Source organism: Corvus moneduloides, chromosome 9 (assembly GCF_009650955.1).
Source record: "Corvus moneduloides isolate bCorMon1 chromosome 9, bCorMon1.pri, whole genome shotgun sequence".
Taxonomy (NCBI): domain Eukaryota; kingdom Metazoa; phylum Chordata; class Aves; order Passeriformes; family Corvidae; genus Corvus; species Corvus moneduloides.
In genome coordinates, this window is record NC_045484.1 from 6,744,684 (window position 1) to 6,771,246 (window position 26,563).

The 26,563-nt window shown below is 50.4% G+C and overlaps 2 protein-coding genes across 9 annotated transcripts in view; one reads left to right on the forward strand and one right to left on the reverse strand.

Moving 5' to 3' along the window:
- Positions 1–13,499, forward strand: part of DNM3 (dynamin 3) — a 180,834-nt gene extending 167,335 nt beyond the window's left edge. For 4 of the 8 annotated variants that reach the window (XM_032118660.1, XM_032118661.1, XM_032118662.1 and 1 more), the window contains one exon: positions 7,146–11,580. In XM_032118660.1, coding sequence (XP_031974551.1) covers positions 7,146–7,215 — 70 coding nt within the window. In that variant the 3' untranslated portion in view covers positions 7,216–11,580. Of the gene's footprint in view, positions 1–465; positions 3,449–7,145; positions 11,581–12,871; positions 13,067–13,090 lie in introns of those variants that run through there. The other 4 variants (XM_032118663.1, XM_032118666.1, XM_032118668.1 and 1 more) reach the window with 3 other exon arrangements.
- Positions 13,500–17,637: 4,138 nt separating this feature from the next.
- Positions 17,638–18,712, reverse strand: PIGC (phosphatidylinositol glycan anchor biosynthesis class C). Its single transcript, XM_032118672.1, has one exon. The coding sequence runs from the start codon at positions 18,625–18,627 to the stop codon at positions 17,749–17,751; it is 879 nt and encodes a 292-aa protein (XP_031974563.1). The 5' UTR covers positions 18,628–18,712; the 3' UTR covers positions 17,638–17,748.
- Positions 18,713–26,563: the final 7,851 nt, after the last annotated feature.

Here is a 26,563-nt window from a genome sequence, read left to right on the forward strand (position 1 = left end):
AATAAAGATGATGTTGCAAGTGCAGTCCTCAAAGATAGTAGAGTGTCAGCTGATGCACTGAATAAATTTCAGCAAAAATTTGGGTTTGGTTTGGGTTTTTTTTTCCTTCCTTAGCATTTTCTCTCTCAAGATACTGTTAGCAGAAGGAAGTGGTTTTATTTTTAACATCTCTCTACTTGGAAAAAGAAAGTAGAATCAAACAACAGCAGTTGTTTGACAAAAATACAGGAACCCGAATATGTGTTTTGTCCCAAGAAATGACTTAGTTTCATAATGGAATAGTTTAATAACAGCTTCCATGAAGGCACTGCAGGATTAGAGCTACAGTGTTGAGCAGGGAATTTCTGCCTTGTCTAAAGAGTGGGCAAATAGCAGAGCATTTCTAGCCTGCCTTATGCTAGAAGAGAAAACATCTGAGAGTAAACAGAGAGAAAGAGTGATGATTTGAACTTCCTGCACCTGCAGGCATCTTGAAAGGCTGTCTTGAAACTCTCCTGTCCCCTGCGAGCTGTATTGGATCTGTAGTGAATGAGGGCGCTCCATTAACAAGTGACACTGGTAATCCCATTAGTTGGCATCATGGACAAGAAGAGGTGCAACTCCAGCTGGAGGTGACAACCAGGACATTTGCTCCCCTTCTTGCACCAAGGTAAGTAAAGAGGAGAGAGGCAAATGGGCAGAGGAAGGTCAAAGCTGAGTAGGAAGGAAGAACAGAGAAGGCAGAAGTAGATGTGGTGTTCAAAAGTGGGGTACATGATTCACCTTGATGCCAAACAGTGCAGCTACACACAGAGCAGTGCACAAGTCTTGAGCTACTGTGAAAAGATCAGGCGTTCTTCATGCTGATTTTGTGTCATCTTCTGTGGACAGAACAGCATTCTGAATGTTATCGCTCAGCACTCCTAACTTTCTCTTCTTCACGGGTAGTTTTGACCCTCTGGACCATCCTGACCTAAGGTTTCTGAAAGGTCAGGACAGAGGACAGTCTTCCACAGATGTGTTGCACACTTGCTTACTTGGCATGTTCCCTGCTGAAGGGCAAACAAGAACACACAGTTTCTTAAGAATAATAGTCTGTCTTGGTCACTCTGTTGAATTAATTTTGTGTTTATTCAAGCTGAGCTTTTCATATGACACATTAATTCCCTGAAATGACTAATTTGAAAATGCAGTGTTCACATAAACATACAATATAGTTGTATGTGTGTGTGACGGATGTTAATTTATGATGGTCATATAGAAAACGGAGCTCGAGTTGTAGATAATAAATTATTCTGCTGGAACATCATATTTTGGACTACTTTGCCTCTGAAAGGAGTATCTGTATTAAGTTAAATCACACACAGTGGAACCACTAACCCTAGTGCTTTCAAACAGTGTAAGCCTTTGAATTAATGGAGATTTATATTGCTGCAGTGTAGTGGTGGCCAGTGGAAGGACACATTCTTCCCATTCACTCTTATTTTTTTGTTTCTTTCACTTAAATAGATATCTGATAAAACAGCATAATCTAATAACCTTAACTTGCTTACAGTGAACAAAAAAATTCTTCCACTGAGAGAGCTTTGTGCAGGTGGGTCATCTGCAGTTTTGGGGTTCAGCTGTAAGGATGGCCGAGGCCGTCCCTGGCAGTACAGTCTCAGCATGCCCTCTGTGCATTTGTAGAGGCTGACATGAGTTCAGCTGGAAAACTGCTCAGAACTACCAGGCACCCTCAAAAGCTGTGCTCTGTGCCTGAGGGCTTCCCTTCTCGATTTGTCCGATGACAGTGATCCTGTGGGCAATGCTTACTACAGACACTTTGTGTTTAACAAAATGACATTTTCCAGTACAGAAACAAATCTGAGAAATTTTCACTCTCTCGGATCATTACACTGCGAAAAGGGACCATCTCAGGCAGATATTACCCAGCTATTTTTTTCCTTTCATCACCGAGTGCGGTTTCTCATTTCCCTCGCAATCATCATCTCCTCCTGATCTTTGTCCGTGATTCCTGCTTTACTCCTCCTAATGTCATCATCCTTTTCGTTTTTCCTGCTTTGTTATGACCTGTGTCACTAGGATCAAGTGCCTTTCCTCCCCATGCCTTTCCCACTTCCACCCCAGATACTTGCTCCCAATTTGATGTTTGGGAGACTCTGCAGTAGCCATGCTGCATCTGCTGTAGGACAGAAAGAGTTTAAGCATGCACAGATTGAAGACTAATTAGGTCTACAAACCATGTCTTGCCCTGTTTTTCAACCACGATGGATCTGGTAGTTTCACTTCTGGTTTGGATTGTCCTCCAAATCTTGAGGCTTATGGAGGTCAAGAGATACCATAATAAAAGTTAAGTTGATACAAGAACCAGAAAGAGTAGAGGGTGTAGGTCTCTCAGGATCTTACTGAAACAGAGAAAACCAGAGAAACAGTATAAAAATAAAATCAATCAAAGCATTATAACTATCTCAAGACCAAGCTAATTCGTCTGTCTAAATAATCACCCTAACAGGAAACCAGATTTATTCCTCACCTGCAGTAAGTCACTCTTTTATCCTCTATGCCTCACATCCAGGTTTGTTCTGCCACCTAAAACAAATTTGCCTGCAGTCAGTCTTAAAGCTGCTTAGAGATTTTAAGTATTTTCTTGTTAAATTCTACAAAGACGATGTCACATATCAGGGTGCTCTGAGAGGGCTGTGTTATAGGGAAACCAAGATGATGGAATAGGGAGAGAATAACGGACTTCTGTTCACAGCTTCAGATCTATAGGATGTATTGTAAAATATAGCTCTGTACATGCCTTCCACAAGTGTTCTCTGGTGGTCACAAGGAAGCAAGAATGTCAAATATAAGTGGAAATGAAAGCCTTTTATTTAGAAGTCCTCTGGCTGTGCTGTGAGAAGCCATCTTCGAGCGGGGCCTCCCATGGTAATTACAGCCATGCTTTACTGAAAGCACATTTTGTGCACTCCGTGTGGGGAGCGATAGGACTTCTCAAAAGGCAAAGGCTCAAAGAACTCCCATATGTTTCTGATCGAATTTTTCGTCTAGACTTGCTTTATTTAGTTTCTTTTGCTCTGCATTTGCCTAGCTAAAGCTTTTAGGAGTTCTTTTAAAACTGGAAACATGGGGGGTGCTGCTTAGGTTAAAAATAAATATAAAAACTTTTCCTTTTTTTAAAAAAGTTTTTGCACGGGGGTAAGAGCTCCCCTTCATTCAAAACCCCACTGAGCTCTTCAAAGGAGGAGTCTCTGGAGCAACATCAGGGAGTTATTAAATACATACTTAGTCCACAATTTTCATTGGTAAATTCTTTATGTCTGCTTAATGTGTGCTAGTTAGAAGAACTGATTCTTTTTGCAGACTCGTTTACTCAGCCCCGGGGGGGACCTATGATCTCCTGCCCCTTTAGCACTAACTTTTACAAACAGTTTCCTTTTTTTAAAAAAAAAAAAAAAAAAGGCAGCAAAACAAATAACAACAACCCCCAAAAAACCCCAAGACAACAGACTGAGTTAAACGGGCCAGGCAGCGGGACACGGCCCCAAAACTCGAAAACCCAGCTGAAATGTTGGCGACAATGAGCAAAAGGATTTCCCGCAGCAGTGACATTTTTCTAAGGAGCTTTCTCTGCAGCAGGAGCCGCCTCTCGGGGCCGGGAGCAGCTCTGCACGGCGAGCGCTGCCCGGGCTGTGGGAGCCGCGCCGATAACGCGCAGAACCTCAGCCCGCGCCGTCTGCGCCGCTATCATCTGCTGGCCTCAGACTAAACATTTAATTGGGCTTAGTCACGTATTTACTCACTGAGATGGCAGCTAGCGCGGAGCAGGGATGCGGGGGAGGTTGTTTTTCCCCGGTTTTCCCTCGCCCGGTCCCCGGGCAGGCTGGAGCTCCCCCTGCCGCTCTGCAGGCCGGGTTCCTCGGCGTTCGGAGGGGCTGGCAGCGCTCCCGTGGGTAACCTTTGCTCGGGGTGCGATGGGGCCGAAACCACGCTCGGCTTCCCTCAGAGCTGCGCTTTGTGGAACTGCCCTGGAGTTGGCTGCTGGCTTTGTTGTCTCAAGGTGGCCCAGGCTCCTGCACCTCTCTGTGGGCTCCCAGCCACCACTCCGGGCGTAAAGGAGCCAGGGAGGGGGCTTGGCCTCTCCTCCTGTCTTTGGGGTTGAGATTCTTGTCAAGGGGAGAAAAAAGGTCTGGATCCTACGCCCAGTGTAGAAATGGTCGCAGAATGACTTGTCACCCTGACAGCGAAATCTAAGACAGGCAAATTCAGGGTTTATTCTTTCCTTCACGTGGACTTGAGTTCCAGCTCGTGCCAGTTAATCCTTTGTGCCAGTGGCTAAGGAAGGTCAGGTCTCTCCCCCAAGCTGAACCCCCTGTGCTCTGCCCAGGGCCTTGGGAACACAGTCCCCCTTCCTCCATTGCTGGCACAGGGAATTGCAGATAGCTCAGGAGACTGTCAGCAGCAGGGCTGGAGGGAATGGTGCTACTGCAGGTCTTTTCCCAAGTGCTGCCTTTCCCAAACATCTGCCACTCCTCTAGAGGGCACCTGTGCTCTACAGGCGGAGGTCCTGCTCCCCAGGTCGTGGTGTGGAGGGTTAAGGAGCTGGAAGTGCATGGTAAGCAGGCAGAGCCCTTGAGGGGCTGGAACTAAGGAGGGCTAAGCCCATTCCTCATGGACATTTCTGCCCATGCCCATTGGGAAGACACACACAAGTGTTTGTATCGGAGCATCCCAGATACTGCTGGGAGTATCCACAGTTGGGACAGAGCATCGCTGAAGGGTCCCCTCGCTGAGCAGACCTGACTCTTGGGCAGTGTCACAGGGAGAAGCAGGCTGTTGTGGCTCGGCAGCAGCTCCTCATCAGAGGGTCCCCTTGGGGGTATCGACTTCTCCTTGAAGTGCTTGGTACTCTGGAGTGGGAAAGAGCTAATGGGAAATTTTTCTGTTCAGGTCTGCACTGGACTTGAATGGAAATTCAAAATAGCGGTCAGTGTGCAATAATATCTCTGGTTCGAGGAGGAAATGGTGCTCAGGCCTGATTTTGGTTCAGGTTTGGTGTGACTGATTATATCCAGGAAATCCTCCCACTGTGCTCTCCAGTTTCTGATCCTGCTGTGTTAAATAGCAATTTGGCTAAATTGCATTATTTGAATCCAGTGGGCTGCATTTAACCTGGTATTAGAATGCATGTTTGGGCTAGCATCTTTTAAATTTGATATGAAGGCAGCTGTATGCATTTTCCCTTGTTTGTAAATTGTATACATATGATACGATGTTTTCAGTAAGCGCTAAACAATGCAATGTGAGGCATTTCAACAAAGGAATAATTTAATGCAACCCAGCAGAAATGCAGAGCCTTAGAAGTGGTTCTTTATGAAACTACAAATTTTGGAAATGGGTCCAAAAGACCTACACTGGAGCAAGACAAGAAACAATAGTTAACACAGTAACATTTTTCCTGTAAGAAAAATACACCATGAAGAAATTATATTTTGCCTATTTTTTTTTAGCTTGTTGATTTACTTGAATGCTTTAGTTGGCATATTTTGTATTTGTTGCATGGTAGGGATTAAAATTCTCATTTCTTCACCAAAAGAGAGTATTGTCGCACAAGATGCACTTTGAGACAAACGAGATTTTTTTTTTTTGTCAAGTGTAAATTTGTCTCACATATTTTGTTCCAGTTCAAAGAAAATTAACATATTGTTACATTATTTTCATCTTCAGTTTAGCTTTAGCAGAATGAGACGCATTTCCTTTGCAAGCCTCTTCAGAGCCAGAACTGTCCCTACTTGCACAGGTGGAGGACGGGTTAGGAAGGGCTGCACAGTTTGTTTGGACCATTAATGAGCTCTGCTGGAGCTGATGGGAATCAGAGAACCTCAGCTCCCACCTTGCTTAGAGCCTGGGTTCAGCCATGAGCTCTCCTGGTAATCTGGGCTGGGTTAAGAAATAGAGAGAGAGCTGGTACTTCCCGCTAAAGAAAGTGGGAGTGAAAACACTGTGTAAGACATGGATTGGGATAACTGCAGCAACAGAACACTGCTGGAGAGTGCTGCACAGCTGGCTAAGGGAGCAGGCCAGCTTGGAGGAACAGTCTCTCAGGGCTGTTTATACAACACACAGCAGTGTCAGGCAGGACTGTGTGAGCTGGTGCAGGCACTGGAGGCCAATTGTCAGCTCAGAATCTGCATGGGCCTTGCTTGGCAGTGGGATGTTTTATCCCAGGTGGAAAGCAGCATCAACAAAATATTCTCTGTAACTAAGCTGATGGAATTACCTCCACACAGCACTGATGTGGACCTTAGCTGCACACAAAAAGGTAAAGTGTTACACAGCTACCAGAGGGACTCTGTCTATAACTTCAGCAGAGTTGGTGTGTCATCCTTGGATGAAGGGAGGGAGGGGTAGGTGCCAGCCTGGACTGCAGGTGGAATGTGCTTGGAGATCACACTACTGCTAACTCTTGCACTGGGGTCTCTTATCAGAGGATGACACAGTCCAAATTAAAATGCAGTACACAGGAAAATGGAATGAAGGCACCTAAGTCTTCCCAAAAAATCTGTGACTCTGTAGCACTTCCTGAAGTTGTCAGAAAAATGCATTAGTGGTAAATTAATGAATCCAGAAGCTCTAGCCATGACTGGCATTTTCATAACTGGGCATTGATATAAAGTCTCAAAATGTGCCTCAAATTCAGGCACATTGATAGGGCTACAGTTTGCCCAGGTATGCAAGAAGCTGCAGGTTTTCCTGCTTCTGCAAAGCGGACCTGAAGTTGTTGTAAGCTGTTTTCCCAAGTCCTGTCGCCTGCTCTGAAATGTGCCTGTAAGACTGCTGTGTGGCTGTCCAGGCTGGGACTGACCCCTAAAAATGGAGAATAACAATCGTCCCCGATGGTTTGCGTGGCTCAAGAGGGTAACTGTGTGGAGAACCCCCAGGCTGTGGACAGCGATGGGTGAGAGCGGTAAGGCATGGTAGGCACGTGGCAAACCCATTGCCTCCTTCCTTACTGTGGATGCTTAAGAGGTGTCTTGCTTCAGTGTACGTGGAAACAGGATTGTTGTGTGTATGAGCATGTGCATGTCCATGTAACAACAGCCAGAGATGCCAGGTTTGTGCTCAGTGTTTGTGCTTACTGTTTCTTCTCTCTCTCTCTCCAGTCGAAGACCGCCCCCTTCACCTACTCGGCCCACTGTAATCCGTCCGTTAGATTCATCCCTGTTAGACTAAATGGAGTTTCTGGCATGTCATTCATTGTTAACCAAATATGTGGAAACAAATTGCTTGGTAACTGTCACAGTAACCAATGTATAGTCGCATGTATGGACATCTATAGGCAAGTAACCAATTTTACTGATATACTCTGTCCATTCTGCATTGTTTATGAGGTCTTAAATGTCTGAGGAAGGTCTGTGCTGCCTTGACTTTTCCTTTTGCAATAATTGATGTTAGCTAACGTACTGACACATATCTCCACCCAGGCAACTGTGCTCACAGTCCTCTACAGCAAATAGAGGGCTTGACTTTGTGTGTGTTTGTGCACGTATTGATTTGATCTGCTGCTTTTTTTTCCTCTTACCTGAATGGAATCTTGCTTTTATTTATGCCCTCCAGGTTTTCTATTTTCCCTTGTAATGGCTAAACTGGGCAAAGAAAAGCCATGTGGTTTCTTACCAAGCTCTTCTGAAAGCCCCACACTTCCAGGTCTCTTTTGCAAGGGGCTTGCTTCTCCTATAAATTCTCTTTATCCAAAGTTTAGTTTTAAGGAATGTTAAACAAGCAGGGTGTGTGTGGGACAAGGCATGTTTTGCTTTATTTGCACCCTGACAGCTGACATGCCAACTGTGTTGGGTTGGTGAGGAGCAGGCTGGGGTGCCCCAGCTTGCAGGGCTTGGTGTGGAGCCTTCTCACCCTGCAGCCAGGATGGGAGAGGGTGGTTTGAAGGGCTGGTGTGTGACAGAGCAGCATGTGCCAGCTCCCTTTGCCCTCTGCCAGTGCTTGCTCACACTCCTGCTCCTACTGCGCTCCTGGGAAGCCCTGGAGGGGGGTGAGTGCATGGAAATGTGCTGTGTGGCAGGATCCAGGGAACTGAGCACTGCTTTTGGTCCTTTTGTGACACAGAAGGACATAGAGATACAGATACATGGAAAGCTGAGCATGGGCTCCCACTCCTCTGGCCACCATGTGAGCCAGTTCACAGAGCTCCAGCCTAGACTGGCAGCTGAGCTTCCCAAGGGTCTGGTTTGGATGTGAGGTATTTGTGATATTTTCACATGCCAGTTGATGAAGTTCCCCTGTGCCCACTATGTAAAGATTTTCTCTTTGCATTACATGCACACCTTGGTTTACTGTTGCTTCTATCCAGCTAGGTTCTTGGAAGTGCTCAGCTGTGCATCCTGGATTATTTTAGCAGCTGCTCACTTGCAGAGGTCCTCTCTGCCTCTTGTTTTGCACATTATAAATTAATGCATTATAAAAACCTTTTGTCTTAACTGCATTACTTCACTTTAAACACTTAGGGTCAGTGTCACCCTTAAAGCTTAGAACTTACTGAGTTAACAGAATGAAACTAGAGAGGAATTTGGCCTTGTTCCTTCAGAAAACATGAATTGCTGCTATTACAATTATGGTTACAGATCCCTAGCAAAGCAATTGGTGGTTTCAAAGGCCCCCAGTATAATCAGTCTAATAAATGTATTTATTGAGACTGCTTGTAGGGCTCCAGTATGCTGTAGCCCCATGGTTAGAAAGAATCCAATCAAAGAGCCACAACAAATGGGGATTTAGCCTATTAAGTATTCCCAGGCTGCTGATTAGCGGTGCTCACCAGTGCAGCAAATCATGTTTCAGCTTGTAGAAGAAAGACGAGCTTGGGAAAGCATCATGATTTGTATGTTAGCTTAACTTTAATTTCCTGTCAACCTCATACTTGTGACACATGCCTGGGGAGTCTAGAGGTCACATGTGATGCACAGTGAAGATGGAGTTTTCAGAACACTGGCATCTTGTTGATCTCAGCAGACTGCTTAAGTGGCTGGTGCTTGTTTGGGGAACAGGCCCACATCTCCAACGCCAAGTGCACAGAATCAGCTTTCAGGGGAAAAAAAGGTTGCAAACACCACTACGGTCATACTAATTTTTACTACCAAACCCCCCCCCCCCCCCCCCATATTTTGATGATTCATCTTGTCTTCTACACAGCTTTCCACTGCTTAGTGCTCTCTGCTGTAACCTGCAATGCATCTGTTGGATATAATTTTTGTAAACAGCCATAGTAGTCCATGGCCAGCACACCTATCTATAGTTTATCAGAACTGTTACTGACTGGCAGCTGCCTGCTGATTGAAAGCCAGGTTTAATGCCTCAGCCACAGAAATCACTTTAACCCCAAATTCTAAAATTCACTTGGTGATAGAAGACCAGGTTGGATGGGTCTTTCAGCAACCTGGTCTAGTGGAAGGTGTCCCTGCTCATGGCAGGGGGCTTGGAACAAGATGAGCTCCGAGGTACCTTCCAACCCAATCCATTCTATGATATTGCAAGGCCACAGTCTGAGTTTATCCACCATACCCAAAGCCTCGGCTCAGTTGTCCTTTGTTCTGTGGGAAGAGCGTCACCTCCTGGAGGTGATTCAGACCAGTGTGGCTGCATGGGACACGAGGGTAATGCTGGTAAGTTAGGAGCCTTAATCAGATGACATAGATCCTGGCCTAAAAACATGATTTAAATCCTCTCTGCTTGAGACTCCCTCATTTACTTTGATGACTGTTTCTGCCAAGCATAAGGAAGTAGGTGGCACAATTCAGCACTGTCCTTAACTCTGCCCCCAAGAAACTATTTCTCAGCAGTAATCCTGAATTGTAAATAAAGCTCTCAAGGGTGGATTTACCCAAAGAGGAGGAGGAGGCAGCAGCAAGGCGTCAGCACCATCTGGTTCTGTGCTTGATGCTGAGGGTGCAGGACACAGCTGCACAGCCCTCCTTCCTCTGCATCCTCATTCAGATCTCATCTAAATCTGACCCTGTGCCCTAAATGCAACGCTTTTAGGTGTGCAGGTTAATAAATAACAGTGAGCACGAATCCAGGGTTTGATGATTTCACCTCTTCTTGCGTATACACTTGTCAGAATAAACCACATAGAACTGTTTCTAGGAAAAACATTTAAGTGCTTCCTAAGAAATTGCCACATCCAATTGAGTAAGTACTGTCCTCCAACCTTGGCCCACTTCCTTCTGCTGTACAGTGCCCGGAACGGGTTTGTTTGTCCTGCTCACTTCTGGTGCTGGCAAGTCCCGTCAATCCTGTCCCTTGTTCTCGGAGGAGCAGCCTTGGCAGCAAAAATCACTCCATGCCCGAAGGCAGGACAAGCACCCTGTGGATCTGCTAAGAGGGACTGACAACCTCTGCAGACCCCCTTATGTGGGATGGGCCAAGCCTGACCTCCATATCTGAGAAGTGCAGGTTGCTCTGCCTTTCTCTGATTCCTCTGGCACAGCTCAGATAGCCAGGGCGTAGTGGAGCAATAATGAAGCAACACCGGTGTTTGTGATCTTACGTGAGGTACATAAAAATCTGGGTGATGTAGTTGCTAAGTTTCAGGAGGGTGCTTATCTAGTACTGCATTTAGGCTGGGCCTGGGTCTCTGCCTAGAGAACATGTTCCACCTCACCCCGCCATGGCTGACCATCAGCTGAAGAGCTTGCGTGTGCCGTGAATAGCTCTCGGCCTTGGATCTCAAGGGATCTTGTGCTAGGCTTAAAAAGATTGTATGTTCAACAAAAAGGATTATGTACATAGTTAATGTGTGTTTATTTTATTGCTGATCTTGTTGCACTTTCTAAGTAAGCCTCCTAAAAGTAGATTACTTATTATATTAAAGAAGATACATTATAGGTTATGGCATTTCGTGTTAAAGTATAACGTAGAAAATATTATCCTCTCTGTTCCAGACAGCTACACTAACCATGATGTGTACAGCATATTGAGATTCCTGGCTAGTTCTGTCCTTCTGTCTTAAAATAGCCCAAACCTCCTGAATTGAGAGCAGACCTACTCTGTCCCTGTGCCACCGGGGAGCCTCTCGGTGCACTTCTGTCACAGCTCCTGCCGCTGTGGCACTGCCCCTCCTCCCAGGCTCTTGCAGAACAGCTCCCTTGTGTAAATGAATGTTACTCTGCCTGTCTTTCCTCTTGCTTTGTCTGCAGGCGAGCTGATGCTGATGGCTCCTCCCGTCCAGACAGTCCTCCACTCTTGCTTGATCTATGATTTGTCCCGTCTTGCCGGCCGTTTGCTTTACTGCTGTCTCTTTACTTTTCCAGGATGGGTAAACGATGACTTCTTTTTTGTAAGAAGCAAACGCTTAATTTCTTTCTGATTTTTTTTGCTCTGTGTGTTAATGCCCTACTTCGTGTGAGCCAAAACATCTGCCTTTGGTTTCGTAATCTGTAAATGGTTCCTGGTTGACCTTTGAGCACAGTGAGTGGATTCCCGAAACTGTGGTCATTACTGAGCATCACATACACCTGCTGTAAAAATGTTATGCTGCATTTCTGAACCTGAAATAAACTATAATTCTTGATGGGCTTTTATTATTACTTTCTGGATGTGTATGAGTGGTGTATTCTGTCTCTTGCACCATCATCTCAGCATTCCACATTGCCTCGGTGGGGACTGCAGGGAGGATTTATTGGAGGTGCTGTTGCATTGAGATCACTGGAGATGTCATTATAGGGGAGATGTAACCTGTTGGGAAGCATTCAGCCTGTTCCCCTACAAGGGCCTTGGAGATGTTTTCCTGGGAAATGGATGAACGTTTTACAAGCAGTACCTGGGATTCTCTTCATTGCTGAGGAAAGCATGTTTTGGGGAGTTTCAGGGACTGAGTCCTCCAGAGCAGGAGCTGGAGTTAAAATGTGCCTGAAAGGGATTTCCCCCAAAGTGGTTGTGTACGAATGCACAGATGTCTTGATTACTCAGTTCCTCCTTCAGATCAGGATGAGCCAAGTAGCTGCAATCCGTGCTTGGAGATGGTCTGTATGGCACAAGGAGCACAACAGCTTCCTGTGGGAACACCACAGTTGCTAAGTGGGTCCTTAGGTTTTGGGAAAGGAGGAAGCAAAAGGTGGGATGAGCACAGCAGGAACATGCCCGTTGTATTCTGTAACATTTGGAGATTTCGTTAATAGTCATTAATGGCCGTGGCTGAGGCAGTGTGTGCACTCCCCCTCAGGGAACAGCAGTGTCCCACGTGTCCCCTCTGGCTAGAGCATGTCACGTACCCCAGATGAGCCTGGTTCCAGGCATGTTGGTCAGGTAGAGCTGAGTGCTCTGTGCTGGGTACCAGGAGGAGCAGCTGCTCCTCTGCACTGGGCCCTCACTGCCACGGGGCTCTCCAGCTATGTTTTTAATCCCAGAAATGTCCCCTTCAGACACCCCAATCCACCCCACAGGTCCTCTTGTTTGATCATTCCTCATTTCATCAGAATCTCACAAGAGATCCACTCCAAGAACAGTGTTTGAAGCAGATAGTGGTGAGAATTTTAAGGCTGCCTGGGGAAAAGCTCTTCCAGAGAGTATAATTTGCTGCAAGAAAATTAGAAAGCCTGTGACCAGCGACCTGGACACCTGGGATGGGATTGTTCTGGTTCTCTGGCACTGGCAAGTCAGAAGGGAGGCGGTGAGGATGAAAGCCAGGCTCTGCTGAGAGCCAGCTGATTCTAATCTTGCTCTTGCTCTTTTCCTTAATATGCATGTTCTGTGCCTTTTTCTCTTAACCCATTTTATTAAGATAATTTTGTGTATGAGTCATTTTATTGTATCTTGGCCTTTTGTTTTAAATCTCCCCCTCTCCCTGTGATTTTTGGGTTATTTTTTGGTTTTTTCCTAGGCGACCTCCACCAGATGTTCCAGGAAGATCATCCTAACACGCACATTTCTTTTGTGTTACATGCAGTGTCTTTTTTTTTTTAAATCCAAAATTACCTTTAATTTGCACTAGCCTATTTGTAAATGAAAGATTTTATTTTCAGATTTCAATGATAAGCCTGGATGTAAAGAAAATAAAATTCTGACTACAAAAAGAGTGTGTCCTGTGTTTCTGTTGAAGGGTCTACTCACTCCTCAAATGAAGATATTCTTACCCTGTGGAAGAAATTACCTGGGCTCTGTGGAGGCTCCCACCCTCCAAGGTTGTGGTGTAATTCTGCTGGGATTCCAGCACTGCTTCTGAATTCATTAACCACCAGGATTGCTCGATGTAAATGGCTTTGGCTTAGCATTAGCAGGAAGAACAGCCAGCAGAGTTCCAAAACATGTCCAGTGCACCAGCAGCAGCACCTGGCTGAGCGGAAATTCGAAGGAGAAGATTGCAGTAGTCTCTTGAAACTCTCTCTAGACTGATTAATCTGCACAATTATAAATAAATTGCAGCTGCTCTGACCATTTTCTTCAAGCTAAACCTCTAAATTCCTTGCGAGCCAACCTCATTGGAGCATCTGAGCACAAACAGCTGTAAGTAGCTACCTCTGGGATTCCAAATGTGTCCGTCCCTATGGGAAAGATAAAATCTGGAATTTAGATGATGTGCTTGTTTTGTGTGCCAGTGAAGGCTATGAAGAGTCAGTCTAAAAAAGGGGGAAACTGATGGGTTTAACTGACTATTTTTCCTCACAGGAAAGCAAAGGGGGTATCTCACAAACCACGCAGGTAAGTCAGGAGGTACCACTTGGCGCTGGACTCAAGCCTGGTGTTTCAGGGGCCCAAACAAGATGTTTCTGGGTAGTAGGGAGGTGATGGTAAGAGGGAGCTGCAGCCGTGCTCACGCTCGGGATGGGGGCAGGGGAGGAGAGGAGATCACTTTGTGTGAGGAGAAGGGGCCTGACGACACCCAGCCTGTGCTTGTTTTCAAGCCCGGTCTGATGCATCTTTGCTGAATTTGGGCAATTCCTCTTGTTGCAGCTGATTCAGTTCCTGCTGACCTCTCAAATATCCAGGGAGCTGGCAAATATCAGACACCAAGTTTGCTCAAAATACAAGAGGATACAAACCCGGAGAGCTGTAAGAGAGATTTTTCTTTCTTCTCACTTAGACTTTGTCTTTTGGTAGAGTAGAAGAGAGAAAACAGCAACTGTGTAGCAAAAAGTGGGGAAACAACCTAAAGCCTGCTATACCTTTGAACTGTGTGTGCTAAATTAGGAATTGCTGGAACTGGGCAAGGTGCTTCCCAGCACCCTGAGATAGGGAGAAATGGAGACCTACAATTCCAGGAAAACAACTGTCCCAAGAATGGAGTAGCTGAGGCTTGGCTGTACCTTTTACCTGTGGAACCCATCGCCATCAGGTGCTGAGGCAGAAACACTTCAGCAGAGTTCAGCAATTGTGTGCTTTCAGGATGACTACAGAAGCTGCTACGTGTTTGTACCTGGTGAGCACTTGAGGAGGCTCTGTCTATGCCTCAGGTACAAGGGAAGGGGGACAGGCTGAATTTTACAAGCTGCTGCTTCTTTTCCAGGTTGTTCAAAAATCTGTTCTGCGCTGTGGGAAGCTCTCCCCGCAATCCCTCTGTGGTACAGCTTGGCACCAACAAAGATAAAAGGTGGATGATATTTTAGCTCAGTGGCTTGGCCCACAGCACCCAGGAGCTGTTGCTGAGCTCCCAGCTGCCTACTGGCCTCCATGCATTAGGCTGGGAGGCACAAACTGGTTTCTTGGGGCATTTTATGGTGGTAAAGCCTCCACACAAACCTTTTCCTTCTTATGAAATATTTGGTAAAAAATATTGTTGAAAATAGGACTCCAAATTTCATGGGTTTACGGTAGCCATTTCTAAAATCTCTTAAGTAGAAAGGCATAGGAGCTGGTTTGCTGGGAAGCCCTGGCACGTTCTTTAGCATCAGTTCACGGGGTGACTTTTGGAAGAAGCTGTTTAACCTCATCTGTGCTGTTTCCAGCCTGCCCTGGTGTTCACTCTGTGGCCAGGTAGAGAAGGACCACAGTGCTGCACCAGTAACATTGTGTCCAAGACTGCTCTTCAGTGGACGGGTTAGGAACAAAATCCTATTTTGGTTTCCTGATCAAAGACTCAAGCTTTGTTCTTTGCAGGCTTCCCAGATCCAGTCTCCCACATGGGAAGGGCCATGGCCCCAACAGCATGGTGTGGGTGGCTGACACTGGCCTTTCCCTGCAGCAGAGGCAGGAGATGGAGATTCCAGCCGGCACGTGTCAGCAGCTCCCCCAGGAGCAAGGCTTATCCCCAGCCACTCTGCAACTACTCACATTTGGCCAGCTTCAAATCAAAAGAAAATGTCCCATTGAAGGACTGATCTCAGTGGACTGGACCTTAAGGGAAAGAAATATGCTATGCAAAAGAACATTTAACTCCTTAGGGTTGGTCGATGAAGTGTTTGTTGCATCATCAGCCAAGGACCCATTTCTTGGGTCTCCGTGCGGGTTTCTTCAGGTAGCAAATGTCCAAAGGGCATCCAGCTTTACTGGATAGGTGTTGAGTTATGGCAAAATCCTGTTCTGTAGAGGATATGCTGACCTCAGGCATGCAGACATACTAATAATGGCCATTTATACAGCAGCTTAAATAGCAACAACATTGCAGAGCACATGTCCTCAGGAGAAGGTCAGGGAAGTCCTAGGGAAACCCTGCCTGCCGTTTGTGTCTCCTCCTCTCCTCTCCCTGGCTCCTTTTGGCATTCTTCCTTCTTCCAAGGTCCCTTTGTGCATCCAGGCTCTGGACTTCTGTTTTCTTGTCCCAGGTTAGGATGGGCAGGGTATCTTTGTGGGCAAGTGAGAGGAGGGCTAAGCTTTTCCCCAGAGGCTCTCTGGGCAAGGACTGAGGCTGTTGTAATCTACTCCTAGAATTCTGACTGGGATTCTAAGGAAATGAAGGGAAGGAGCTGGGCAGAGCAGAGAGGTCTGGGGCTGTAGGCAGGGCTGAGGCTGCCTGCAGCAGGATGGAACACAGTCTGCATCCACCTGGAGCTGGGTGGATGGAGCCTGCTGCCATCAGTCAAAGTCCCTGGATCTGCACAGGTCCCTGCTCCAGCTGAGGGGATGGTGGCAGCCTGTGCCCATCTCCACCACCTGAAATGTTTGAGTGGTCAATGCTTGCAGTTTTCCTAACCCAGAGCTGGGTTTGACAGTGTGAATTTGGGAAAAATATTTTTGGGGGAAATATTTCTCTGTGGAGGAGTGAGTGCAACAGAAACTCTGCTTTCTTGTAGCCTCTGCTGTGATAGATAGGGGCCAAGCAGATGAGATTTGATTTATTTTTGATTTACATTCCACCCTTGCCCCTGTACCAGTGGGCTCTGTGAATCTGCTTGGGATGACAGCGTTACACTGGCATTAGCTCAGTGTCAGATGGGACATTCTGGTCACTGAGCAGCTTTCTGGGAAACCTCCCTGTGAAAAAACAGTCTCCTTTCTGCAGAGCTAAAAAATGTCATCTTGACTCTGAGCATCTGGCTACTCTGTGCTCCCTGCGAGACCTGAGCACGGGCTCCAAACTCCTACAAGTTTTAATTAAAGGCAAAATGAGTACTCGTTACCAGGACGACAGCAGCAACATTTAACACTTGGCAAGAGCAGTTACAAAGCACTGGAGGTGTTGGGGACTCCGCCGGGGGTTGCTCATTTCCGAGAAAGCCCAAGGAGCACGTGAAAAGCGCCTGCTTTCAGGGGGTGGGGAAAATCGAGCAGAAAGATGTACTCCTGCAGCTTTTCCAGAAGAGAAAAGTTTCATTAACACCCGAGTGATGCCAAGTGCAGCCCTGTGAGATGGGGCTGGGGCAGGTGTGGGCATCCCTTCCCTCTTGTGGTGCCGGCTCTGGAGGGCGTTCCTCCCCGGGCTGGCCGGAGCAGGGCTGGGGTTGCCGAGGGATGGGAACAGGGAAAGGGAAAGCGCCGGGCAGGCCGTCCAGGCACCAGGGCTGGCTGTCCTGGCCAGGCCTCCAGCGGGACTTGTTTGCCGGGAGCGCCCTCTGTTGTGGTGTGAGCGGTGCCGGACAGACCGACACCGGACAGATCGTGTCGGAGGGCACCTCCACGGGCCCTGCCGCTGGCCCCGCAGCCTGGCATCTCCCCAGCAGGTGGGTGTGCACCCATGGGGGACTGTGCTGAACTCCATACCTCTGGCTCGGGGTCTGGCCCTGCAGCAAGGCCAGAGCTGCCTCTGGAAAGGAGTTAGAGACGAGAGGAAGGCGTGATGCCCTCTCATGTCACGTCCTAAAGGATTTAAGGTAATGTGTTGTCTGGCAGGGGTGTGAGGCTATTCTGGCACCATAAACTGCAGGGGTGTAGGTGAGCAGGTCTCTGCCCCCGGCCCAGGTGCCCTCACGTTCGGCCCTGCAGGTCCATCAGTACCCACATGCTGCCCCTCCCCGGGAAGTGCTGGCACTCCACAGCACACACTGAGGATCCTGGGGCTGAGGACTCCGTGGGCATTGCCGTAGGGCATAGCTGAGCCAGATGTGCATTTCCAAGTGGCTCAGCACCTGTACCCTGAGCTGCAAATGCAAGGCCAGAGCAGACACCTCCCCGCCTGCCTGCACTCCTGCACTGCAGGGCTCACTCAGCTCCTTCCTTCACCAAACCCACGCACGTCATGTCTGGAAACGGGTACTGAGGGGAACACAGAAGTGGTCCTTGTTGCTGTGTAAGAGACTTTATTGGGTCAGGTGTCCTCCCTCACAGGGCTGTCCCCCAGCCAGGACCTTTGCACTGCTCACAGCAGAGGGTCCCCCTGGCCCAGGCCTACATGAGGAACCTTGAGAGATCCTCCTTGATTTCAGCCTCGTCCCACGGCCCGTGGATGTTGTCCTTGAGCAGCTGGAGGCGGATGAGGCAGTAGGGGCAGAGGCAGGAGATGGCGAGCAGCAGGGAGGCGAAGAGCACGGCGCCCACGCTGGAGACCGTGGCCAGCCCCGCCAGCGCTGCCAGCGCAAAGAGCACCGTCACCCCCACGTAGCACCGGGGCGTCCGGGCCTTCAGCTTCTTCTGCAGCATGGGCCACAGGGCAAAGATCTGCATGGCGAAGGTGACCATGACGAAGGCATGCAGGGAGCGAGGCAGGCGTGAGGCCAGGCACACCGAGGCGAAGATGGCCATGTTGAGGGACAGTGTGCTGGACACAATGGCAGCGTTGGCGCCGTAGTCGAAGAAGATGAGGTGACCCAGAAGCATGAGGGCCGACATGGCGTAGATGGTGTCCGTGCTGATGGACTCGGTCAGCGTCTTCAGCACCGGCGAGAAGCCGTAGGTGAAGGCGGCGAACACCAGCGTACTCTTGAGGTCAGCCCAGCGCGTCCGCCCGCTCGCCCAGCGCCCGGCCCCGCCGTCCACGGCATCAAACAGGACGTAGCCGAGCAGGGAGGACACCAGGGCCGCCCCGAAAAGCCCCTGCGGGCTCAGCATCCCGGCGTCCATGTACCACCAGGTGAGCACGAAGACGCAGACGCTGCACAGCTGCTGCACCACCGCTCCCGACTGGAAGACGACGGCCTGGTACCGGTACTGCCGGGCGTGCACGTTCTTCCGCAGCTCCTCCAGGAACCGGTGGTCCACGTAGTTATCGGGGAAAGGCTGTCGCTCGTACAGCACCTTCTGCCACCGCCGCCCGGGGACCGGCTCCATCGCCCCGGGGCGGGCGAGGGGGCTCCGCAGCCCCGGCGCGGCCGCACCTCCGCCGGTGCCGGAGGTGGCGCAAGGGACGCCGGGGCGCTCGCGGCCGCCACCTCCCGGCCAGAGCCGCGGGACACGCGCCGGGAGCCCCGGGCGGGGGCCGGGTCCCAGTGCCGGGTCCCAGTGCCGGGTCCCAGTGCCGGGCACCGCCACGCCTGAGAGGGGACACCCCCGCCCCGGGCTGCGCTCCCCGCTCCGTGTGAGCTTCAGCAGCTTCTGGGGGTCGATTCGGGGGACATCCCGGCTCCATGCTGGGATCTGCTCATCCCGAGAGCCACAAGTCCTTGACCTACACACAGGCTGCTGCCAGTGCGTGCTGGGGGCTGACTCGCTTCTGCCTGGCCCCACAAACCGGCCGGCCCGGCGGGAAGGAGGGATGCTTCTGCCATGGTTCCGGCACCGTGGCGAAGGGCTGTCCCCCTGCAGCCCAAATGCAGCCGCCGAGAAGGGCACAGCCGGTCGATGGGATTTAGCCAGGTCCTCTTTGTGCTTGGTTGGATAGCCCGGTGCGTGCCCAGCCTTGCTGCTGGGAGCATGACCCCGTCCCATGCTGCAAGCCCCCACTCCCTGTCCCGGTCCAGCGAGGCACTTGCTTTTCTGGCCAAACCAGGCTCCAGCAACCAGGCCAGGAATGTGGGTGTGATGCTATGAGTACAGGGTGCACTTCCCGTGCAGCTCCTGCCTGCTCACAGCTCAGTCCTGCCCTGCTCGAGAGTGGAGCAGGAGGAAAGCAGGGCTGGAGAGGTGCAGCTCTGCAGGGACATGTACCTCCTGTGGTGCCCATCTCCACAGCAAAGGGCTCAGCGTGTGCAGCAAGGGGAGAGGGGCATATTAAAGGACATGGGGAGGTTTCACAGAGGCCAGAGGTATTTTCCCTAAGTCTGCTTGTGCTTAGGTGAGAGCCTTCCCAGCCCTGGAGAGGTTCTTGCTGTTGAGGAGCTGCTTACTTTGGCCTCACCCGAGAGGCCTTGGCCCAGGGCAAAGCAGCCCCAAACAGTGCCCTGTTTGTGCTGCAGGAAGGGGCATTCATGGCCCTCCTGTCACAGCGGCAGCAGGCAAAAGAACTGTTGGTTGTTTTCACCCCAGTGCCTGCCACTGGAGACTCTCCGAACAGATCCCACCTCATTCAGATACGTGCAGAGCAGCAGGTAACGCCCACACTGCTGGTGTGCCTTTGTGGGGGGCCCTCAGGCTGAGCCACACCACAGTGACATCTAAAAAGTGCCACCTCCCAGCCCCATATCACTGCACTTGCTCAGCAGGGCAGGAGCAGCTGCTCACCCTGAGCAGGTACCCCATGCCAAGGGGCGATGCCAGCAGGCTCCAAGCCAGGATGGAGCTGGACTCAGTTTTAGCCGCCCTCCCTAAAAGCCCCCAGCCCCATACTTTGCACAGAGCCATGCATGTGCTTCCATGTGCACAAGCCAGTGCCCACAGGGACAGGGAGTGCTGCCAGCTCCTGTGATTGCTGGCATTGCCTTGGTGGCCAGGGCCTGGGAACTTGAGATTTTGAATGAAATGTCATTCTCCCAAAGTCATGGAGTAAAGCTGGGGCATGCAAGAGGAAAGCTGGGAGGGCAGTATGCCGCTCCTGTTGCTCTGAGAAGTGCCATGACCACCACAGAAGAGGACTGCCACCTGCCATGGACATGGGCTGTGCTCTCGCTGTGAGTGGTGACAGCAGGTTTGGTTTGACCTGGCCCTGGGCTCTTGTGCACATCTGTAATGCTTTGGGGACCAAGAAGAGCAGGCTGGGCTGGGGCATGAGGCTGCTTCCACGTGATCAGGTCCACATAGAAACCCCTGTGGAGTGAATAGAGGTGAGGGGTACTTCTTGTGCCCCTTGAAATCTCCTCTGCTGTAAGCCAGCAAAGTGCCCTTTGGAGGCAGGGAGGAGGGGGAGACTGGGGTTGGTCAGTGACCCACAGCACTCCTGAGCCATGCTGGGTGATGCAAGCTGTGGTGGCAGCAAAGCAAAACCCCTCTAGGAGATGCCAGCACAGCAGCTGGAGCCCCCCACGGGGTGCCCACCTGGACAAGGGGATCACTCTGGCACTAGCTCTGCACCCTTGGCAGTGCCAGCCCAGTGCCAAGACCCACAGGGCCTGGCACCCACCTGGTGCTTGGGAGACCCCAGCAGGGTCTGGGGAGAAGCAGCTGCCACTGCTGTGCTGGCACTGTGTCCCTGGGAGGGGACAGCATGTGCTCTGCCACGTATGATCGCACCGCCCACAGTGCAAAGGGCAGCTCAGCGCTGCCCAGGTGGCCCAGACTTTGCTGCTGGGCAGTGACTCTCCTGCCTGCACAACTGTCCCCGTGGGACCCACCACGGGACCTGCCACGTCACTGTCACTGGCCGGCCCTGCTGCTCACAGGAGCGCTGTGGAGTCATCCCTCACCCTCCTGGGAGCGCTCCTGGCAGGGATAAGCAAGAGCTAAGGTCAAGAATGCAAAAGTCCTTTGTGAGCATCTAAATTCCCACTCTGGGTTCTGTACCACAAGACCTCCCTCACCTCACAATTTGGTGTCCCCAAGTGCCACTGGCCTCTGGAGAGGCTGTAGGATGGTGAGTGCTTTGAGCCCCTCTGCTGAAATGCAGGAATGAGGAGCTGGATGCCATAGCACTACAAACTCTGGGTATGCTGAGGCTTGGCTCTGCCCTGCCCTTTGCAAAGGGACCCCACTGCAGATTTGTTTAGTGTCTTCCAGCTCTGAATGTTTGAATACAAACATTTGTTTGGAAGGAAAGCTAGAAAAGGTGATAGGCTGGGACTGGAATAGCTGGGATTGATCTAAACCTCCACTGGAGATATTTGAATATCAAAGTATCACAGGCACTGCACCCCCGCCACTGGCTTGGGGCTGCCTCCAGGTGTGTGATTCCCCTCGGGATGGGACCATCACTTGTGCTCCAGAGATAAGCTTCAAAATAACTAAACAGCACACTCTGCTAAGGGTCTGAGCTGGCCTGAGGCTGCATGGATGAAGGATGGATCCTGCACCTCAGCCAGGGCTCTTCCCCTGCATCCCTCTGTGTCACCCCATAGTAATGACACAGCACAGCTATGGACTCTTGGGCCTCGTTTCTCTGCCAAGCCATCCCCCAGCCTTCCCCTTTGACCCTGGAGCCAAACCCTCCCTCCGCAGGAATGTTTTTCAGGGAGGGGGGGGAGGTTGGCGCAACTCCAGCTGCTGTGTTTTTCCATGTCCAGAGACCGTCTCCTACCTTAAAAGGCCCCATGACACTGGCTGTGTCTGCTCTCCTGCAACCACCTATTTAAGGATTGTTTGGATTCAGTCCCCAGCATGGACTGGGATGACACCAGCCCTGTGCCTTGCAGCTGGGCTGAGCCCTGTGGGGGAATCCTGGGGCAGACAGAGGGCTGGTTGCCCTGGGAGCCCCGCAGTACCTGGACATGGAGGAGTCCGGTGCTGCTCCAGCTCTCCAGGCATCTCCCTTCCCTGTGTGCAGGTCAGATTTCCTGAGCTGAGCTGAGGAGGTACCAAGGCTGCTGGAGAAACCCTGCTCAGAGCCGGGCAGAGCAGTCCAGGAAATTGGGATTGGGTCTGAAAAGCCCACACCAGACTGGCGTCTGCCAGGGCGAGGTTTGGGATATGCTGAGCCTGTTGCAGGGGGAGAAAGATGGGAAGGCTGCTGTGGAACTGGTTGAGGATGTGAGTCAGGGGAGGTGTGATGTGGAAAGGCACATGCTTGCAGGGATGTGACCTCTGGAACACACAGCACATGGGCGGCTGTGAAACTGAGCTCCCTCGCTCCTGGCATTCCCTGATGGTCAGCATGGATCGCTGCAGCCCTTTGGCAAAACACCCTCCTCACCACCCAACTGGGCTCTGGAAAGAGGGTCAAGCCAGCCCAGCCCAGGGCCTGGCCAGCTCCAGGGCAGTGGGTCAGCAGGACCTGTTTTCTAGGGGAACTTCAGGAGGGTCAAGCTGTCACCTAGTAAAGATATTTTTGGTTTTTAATCTGCTTTAAAAAAAGAAAATCCCTAGGAAACTACAGCCAAAAATGACATCAGCAATGCACTCTGCCAGTTGCAAGGTGCTCCAGGATGGGGTGAGTACAAACTTCAGCTGCTCAGGTAAGCTCAGCTCAACCTTCAGCCATATGTGGCACATCCCTGACACAGAGATGCAGGGAGGAAACCAGACCTTGGGGATAAAATAATAAAACCTGCCCATGGGACCTGAGCATGGGTTGTCATGGAAGCTGGAAGGTGAAAACTGAGATTTGGGAACAAGAAGGGTCTTATAGTCCACATGGGTGTCTCCAAGACCTGGCAGAGCAGGGCTGGGGCTCCAAAACAAAGCTTTGCCAAGTGATTTCTCACTCTGTTCCTCTTTGTTTAGCCCTAAATTTGAAGCATAGCGATGGGATGTGAAGTGCTGACCCAAACTCTTCCACGGTTGGTGAAAAGGCATCAAGAGCTGCAGGTGGCAAAACACTGAAAAACCCAACTGCCCAGAGGGTAAAAGCAACGTCCCCCCAGGGTGGTGGTGGCTGGAGCCACACGCCAACTTCCCAGTGCCAGCTCTTCCCCCATCCTGAGCCTCCTACAGCAGCCACTTCCCTCCCCTTGCACCTCTGGGACACAGTGAGAAGCGTGAAGGGACCCAGAGTTTCCTAAAAAGGTTTCTACAGTCTGCCCAGGGGATATTTTTGGTCTACAGATGGGGAGGGGAATACTGGATGAAACCACGTATGCAAACACTGTTGGCTTTTACAAGACGTGTAGTTGGGGAAAAATTTGGAGGTTGCCACTCAGTGTTTTACCCTGGTACGCTGCGAGAGGATCCTCCTCCTGTGTGCTCACCTTCCTTTTTGCCTAGTAAAGAAGAAGCCGTTGTTCAAATACAGCATCGCTTCAGCCCGGAAACACGGCGATTTCCCAGGAGATATCCACGCCAGGAGCCCTCCCTGCCCTCTTCCCATGAGCATCCACCTGGAGCCTCCAAGCAGGAGCCCACATGCTCCGTAAGAGCAGTGCGATGTCGGGGCTGAGGAGTGTTTTACACATGCAGTGCTTGTGTGACAGTGCTCCCTGCAACACGAACTCGTCTTGCCCCAAAGCGCAGGGAGGGGGTGCCTGGCTGGGCGCTGCGGGACGTGCCTATTCCCCTGTGAGCATGTGAGTCCCTGAGGAGTGACATTCCTGCTACCAGCCACCCCCTACCCCTCTCCCTATTTTTAAATATCTGGCAAGGAGGGGATGCAGCCAGGTGGGAATTTAGTTTATTTTAGTAGTCGGCAAGAACGGGAAGGGGAAGGGAAGCAGCTGAGCCTGTGGCATTCCCTGTGTGTGCCTGGTCAGCCCTTTGGGTCCCTCATCCCCACCACTTGTATCTAGCCGAGGTGCTGATGCTCCTGTGTGGGCTGTGCCAGCCTCCCGTGTTCTTGGCACTGCTGCCCAGGGCTCTGACCGCCCTCCAGCCCCAGGGATGTGTGGGGGTGGGTCTCAGGTTTGGGTTTGTGTTGAGAAAGCCACGGATGCACTGACCTGCTGGACCAGGCGCCTGTGACATCCCCCACTGTGGCCTTGATTTGCACATGGCCATAGAGGAAACCAGCCCCAGGCTGCACCAGGTGCTTTCCCAGCCCCTCCTCTCAACCCAGGGTGAGAGGGTGAAAAGCGGAAGCTTTAACCCACACTGTTCTCCTAGAAATAAAGGCTAAAAAAAACTTTACACCTTCATAATGAATTTTGCTGTTTCTCGGTTTCTGCAGTAAAATTTGGTTTTTCTTTTCCCAGGGGAGCTCAGACAGCAGCTGTTGGGAAGCACCCACCGTGGTTCACCCCCCTGCAAGCCCCTGGTTCCACACCACATTTCCATCATGTGATCAAGGATTAATTTTGATTCTCTGTGTCTCAGCTGTCATCAGCCTTTGGACTTTCCCCATTCCATCAGCCCCATCAGATGGCAAGAGAAGCTCTCCAGTGGCTGACCATGTTTGTCTTCTCCAGCACACAGTGGGCTCTGCACTGCTGTCACAGCACTGAGCCAAGTGCTGCTGAAGGTTGTGCCTGGAACACCTGCCAGCCAGGCTAGGATAAGGTGGGTCCCTTCTCCAGGAAGCCATTTTCCATCCATTCCCAATCACTGGCTGTAGGAAAGTGTGTTTGCCATCATGCAGAGGCTCTGTGGTTCTGAAACAGGGCCAGGAGATGCTGCAGCTTCCTGCTGTACCCTGCCTGGGCATCTCCACGGGAGGAATCATTTTATCTCCTATTTCTAGGCAAAGTTAAAATTTAAATGAAGCCACGTGAAATGAGAAATCGAAATACAAATGTTTTAAAAAGTGACATTCCCACTTCAATTCATTTTCTTCATCTTACATGAAGTTTTGACTTCCAGGTTTTGAGCCACTAAAGAGGGGGCTCAGAGCCAGGTGGAGGAGACCTGGACCCAGCTGTGCCCCCCAAGAGCTGCCCGAGGGGCTGTCACAGGTGGTCCTGGAGCTTTTGGGAGCCGTGGCACTGTGCCACCTGTGCCAGATTTCAGAGGCTCTTTCAGGCAGGGTCAGGGCTGCTGGCTGGAGATCTGAGCAGTGGCTCTCCTGTACCAGGCCACGCAGCCCCAGTCGGGTGTCACTGTGTTCCTGCCTGCCAAGAGCTGCCCGGCGCCAGCCCATGTTAATTAACCCTAACGAGGTTAATTAACCCTAACGAGGCTCCGTGCACAGAGCGCTCCGGTGACCCCGCCTGCAGGAATCTGTCGTTGGATCAGCCGGTCACTGTGACCGAGGTCATCTCGGCATCTCTCGGGATTTAAAGGAGTGTGGAAGTAGGAATCAGCATCCATGCAGGGGGATGCCCACATTTGGGACCGCAGAGGCACAGCCCATGTATCACAGACAGTTTGCTGAGTGATGAAAGAGCAATTACCAGCTCAGCTGGAGGCAGAGCTGCTCCTGTTTGATTTTCTAAGGTAAATTTTTCCAACCTTTATTTTTTGCACACCTTTCCTTTTGGTGTCAATTGCAGAAGAAGTAAAAGAAACTGAGGATTTTTTAACAAGTTTTATGCTGGTTTGCTGGATTCTCTCCTGCAAATGGTTAACGCTTCATCTGAAGTCAGAGGAAGGTCTCTGAACCAATTTTGCAATTTACAGCTTTTCCTTTACCAAGTAAGAAACAGGCAGGAAATTAAACAGGAAATTGTGTCTGGAAGGAACAAAAGTTGCGTTGTCAGAATCTGCTTATGAAAGATTTACTTTATTTTAACCAGTAAGGAGCCAAGATCAATAGTCAGAAAAGGAAGGAGTTTGTGTGAATTAAATCACATGTGAAAAAAAAAAAAAAAAAAAAAAGGCAACACTTGGGAAAACAAGAAGCCTTTGTAAAGAGCAGATAGGGATGAATGGGAGAGAAGGCTTTGCCACTGCAGCAAACAAATGCTGGAAAGTGCTGAAAGGCAAAGGCCCAGGGTGTACCCCAGCATCAGGTGTCTCTCCAGAAGTCAGTCCCAAAATGCCCAAATCTCTGGGAGATAACTCTACAGCCAGGCCTGTTGGAGTGTTAGAGTGCAATGGATGAGTCCCATTGCTGTGCAGGTAAAACAGCAGCACCTCCTCTTTCCTCCTGCTCAGAAGGTGTCCTGTGGGTGGCCACCTCCAGCTTTCCCTACTCGGGGTGCCAAGCACCACAACCCAGGTTTTATTCCTGGCCAGCAGAGTGATGTTCCCTGCCCTGGGGACACAGGGTGAGTGGTGGCTCAAATTCAGCCCCAGAACTTCATGGAAACTGCTCCAGATCACCTCGGCCTGGGGTTTTCCATGAGGAATTTGGCCAAGAGCAAGCAAAAAAAACCCTGCTACAGATGTGCAGCACTTTTTGAGAATCCCATGCAAATATCTGCTCCCTGGTAACCCC

Excerpts from the sequence above, each read along its gene's own strand:
- PIGC (XM_032118672.1), bottom strand. The coding sequence starts at position 18,627 with ATGGAGCCGGTCCCCGGGCGGCGGTGGCAGAAGGTGCTGTACGAGCGA.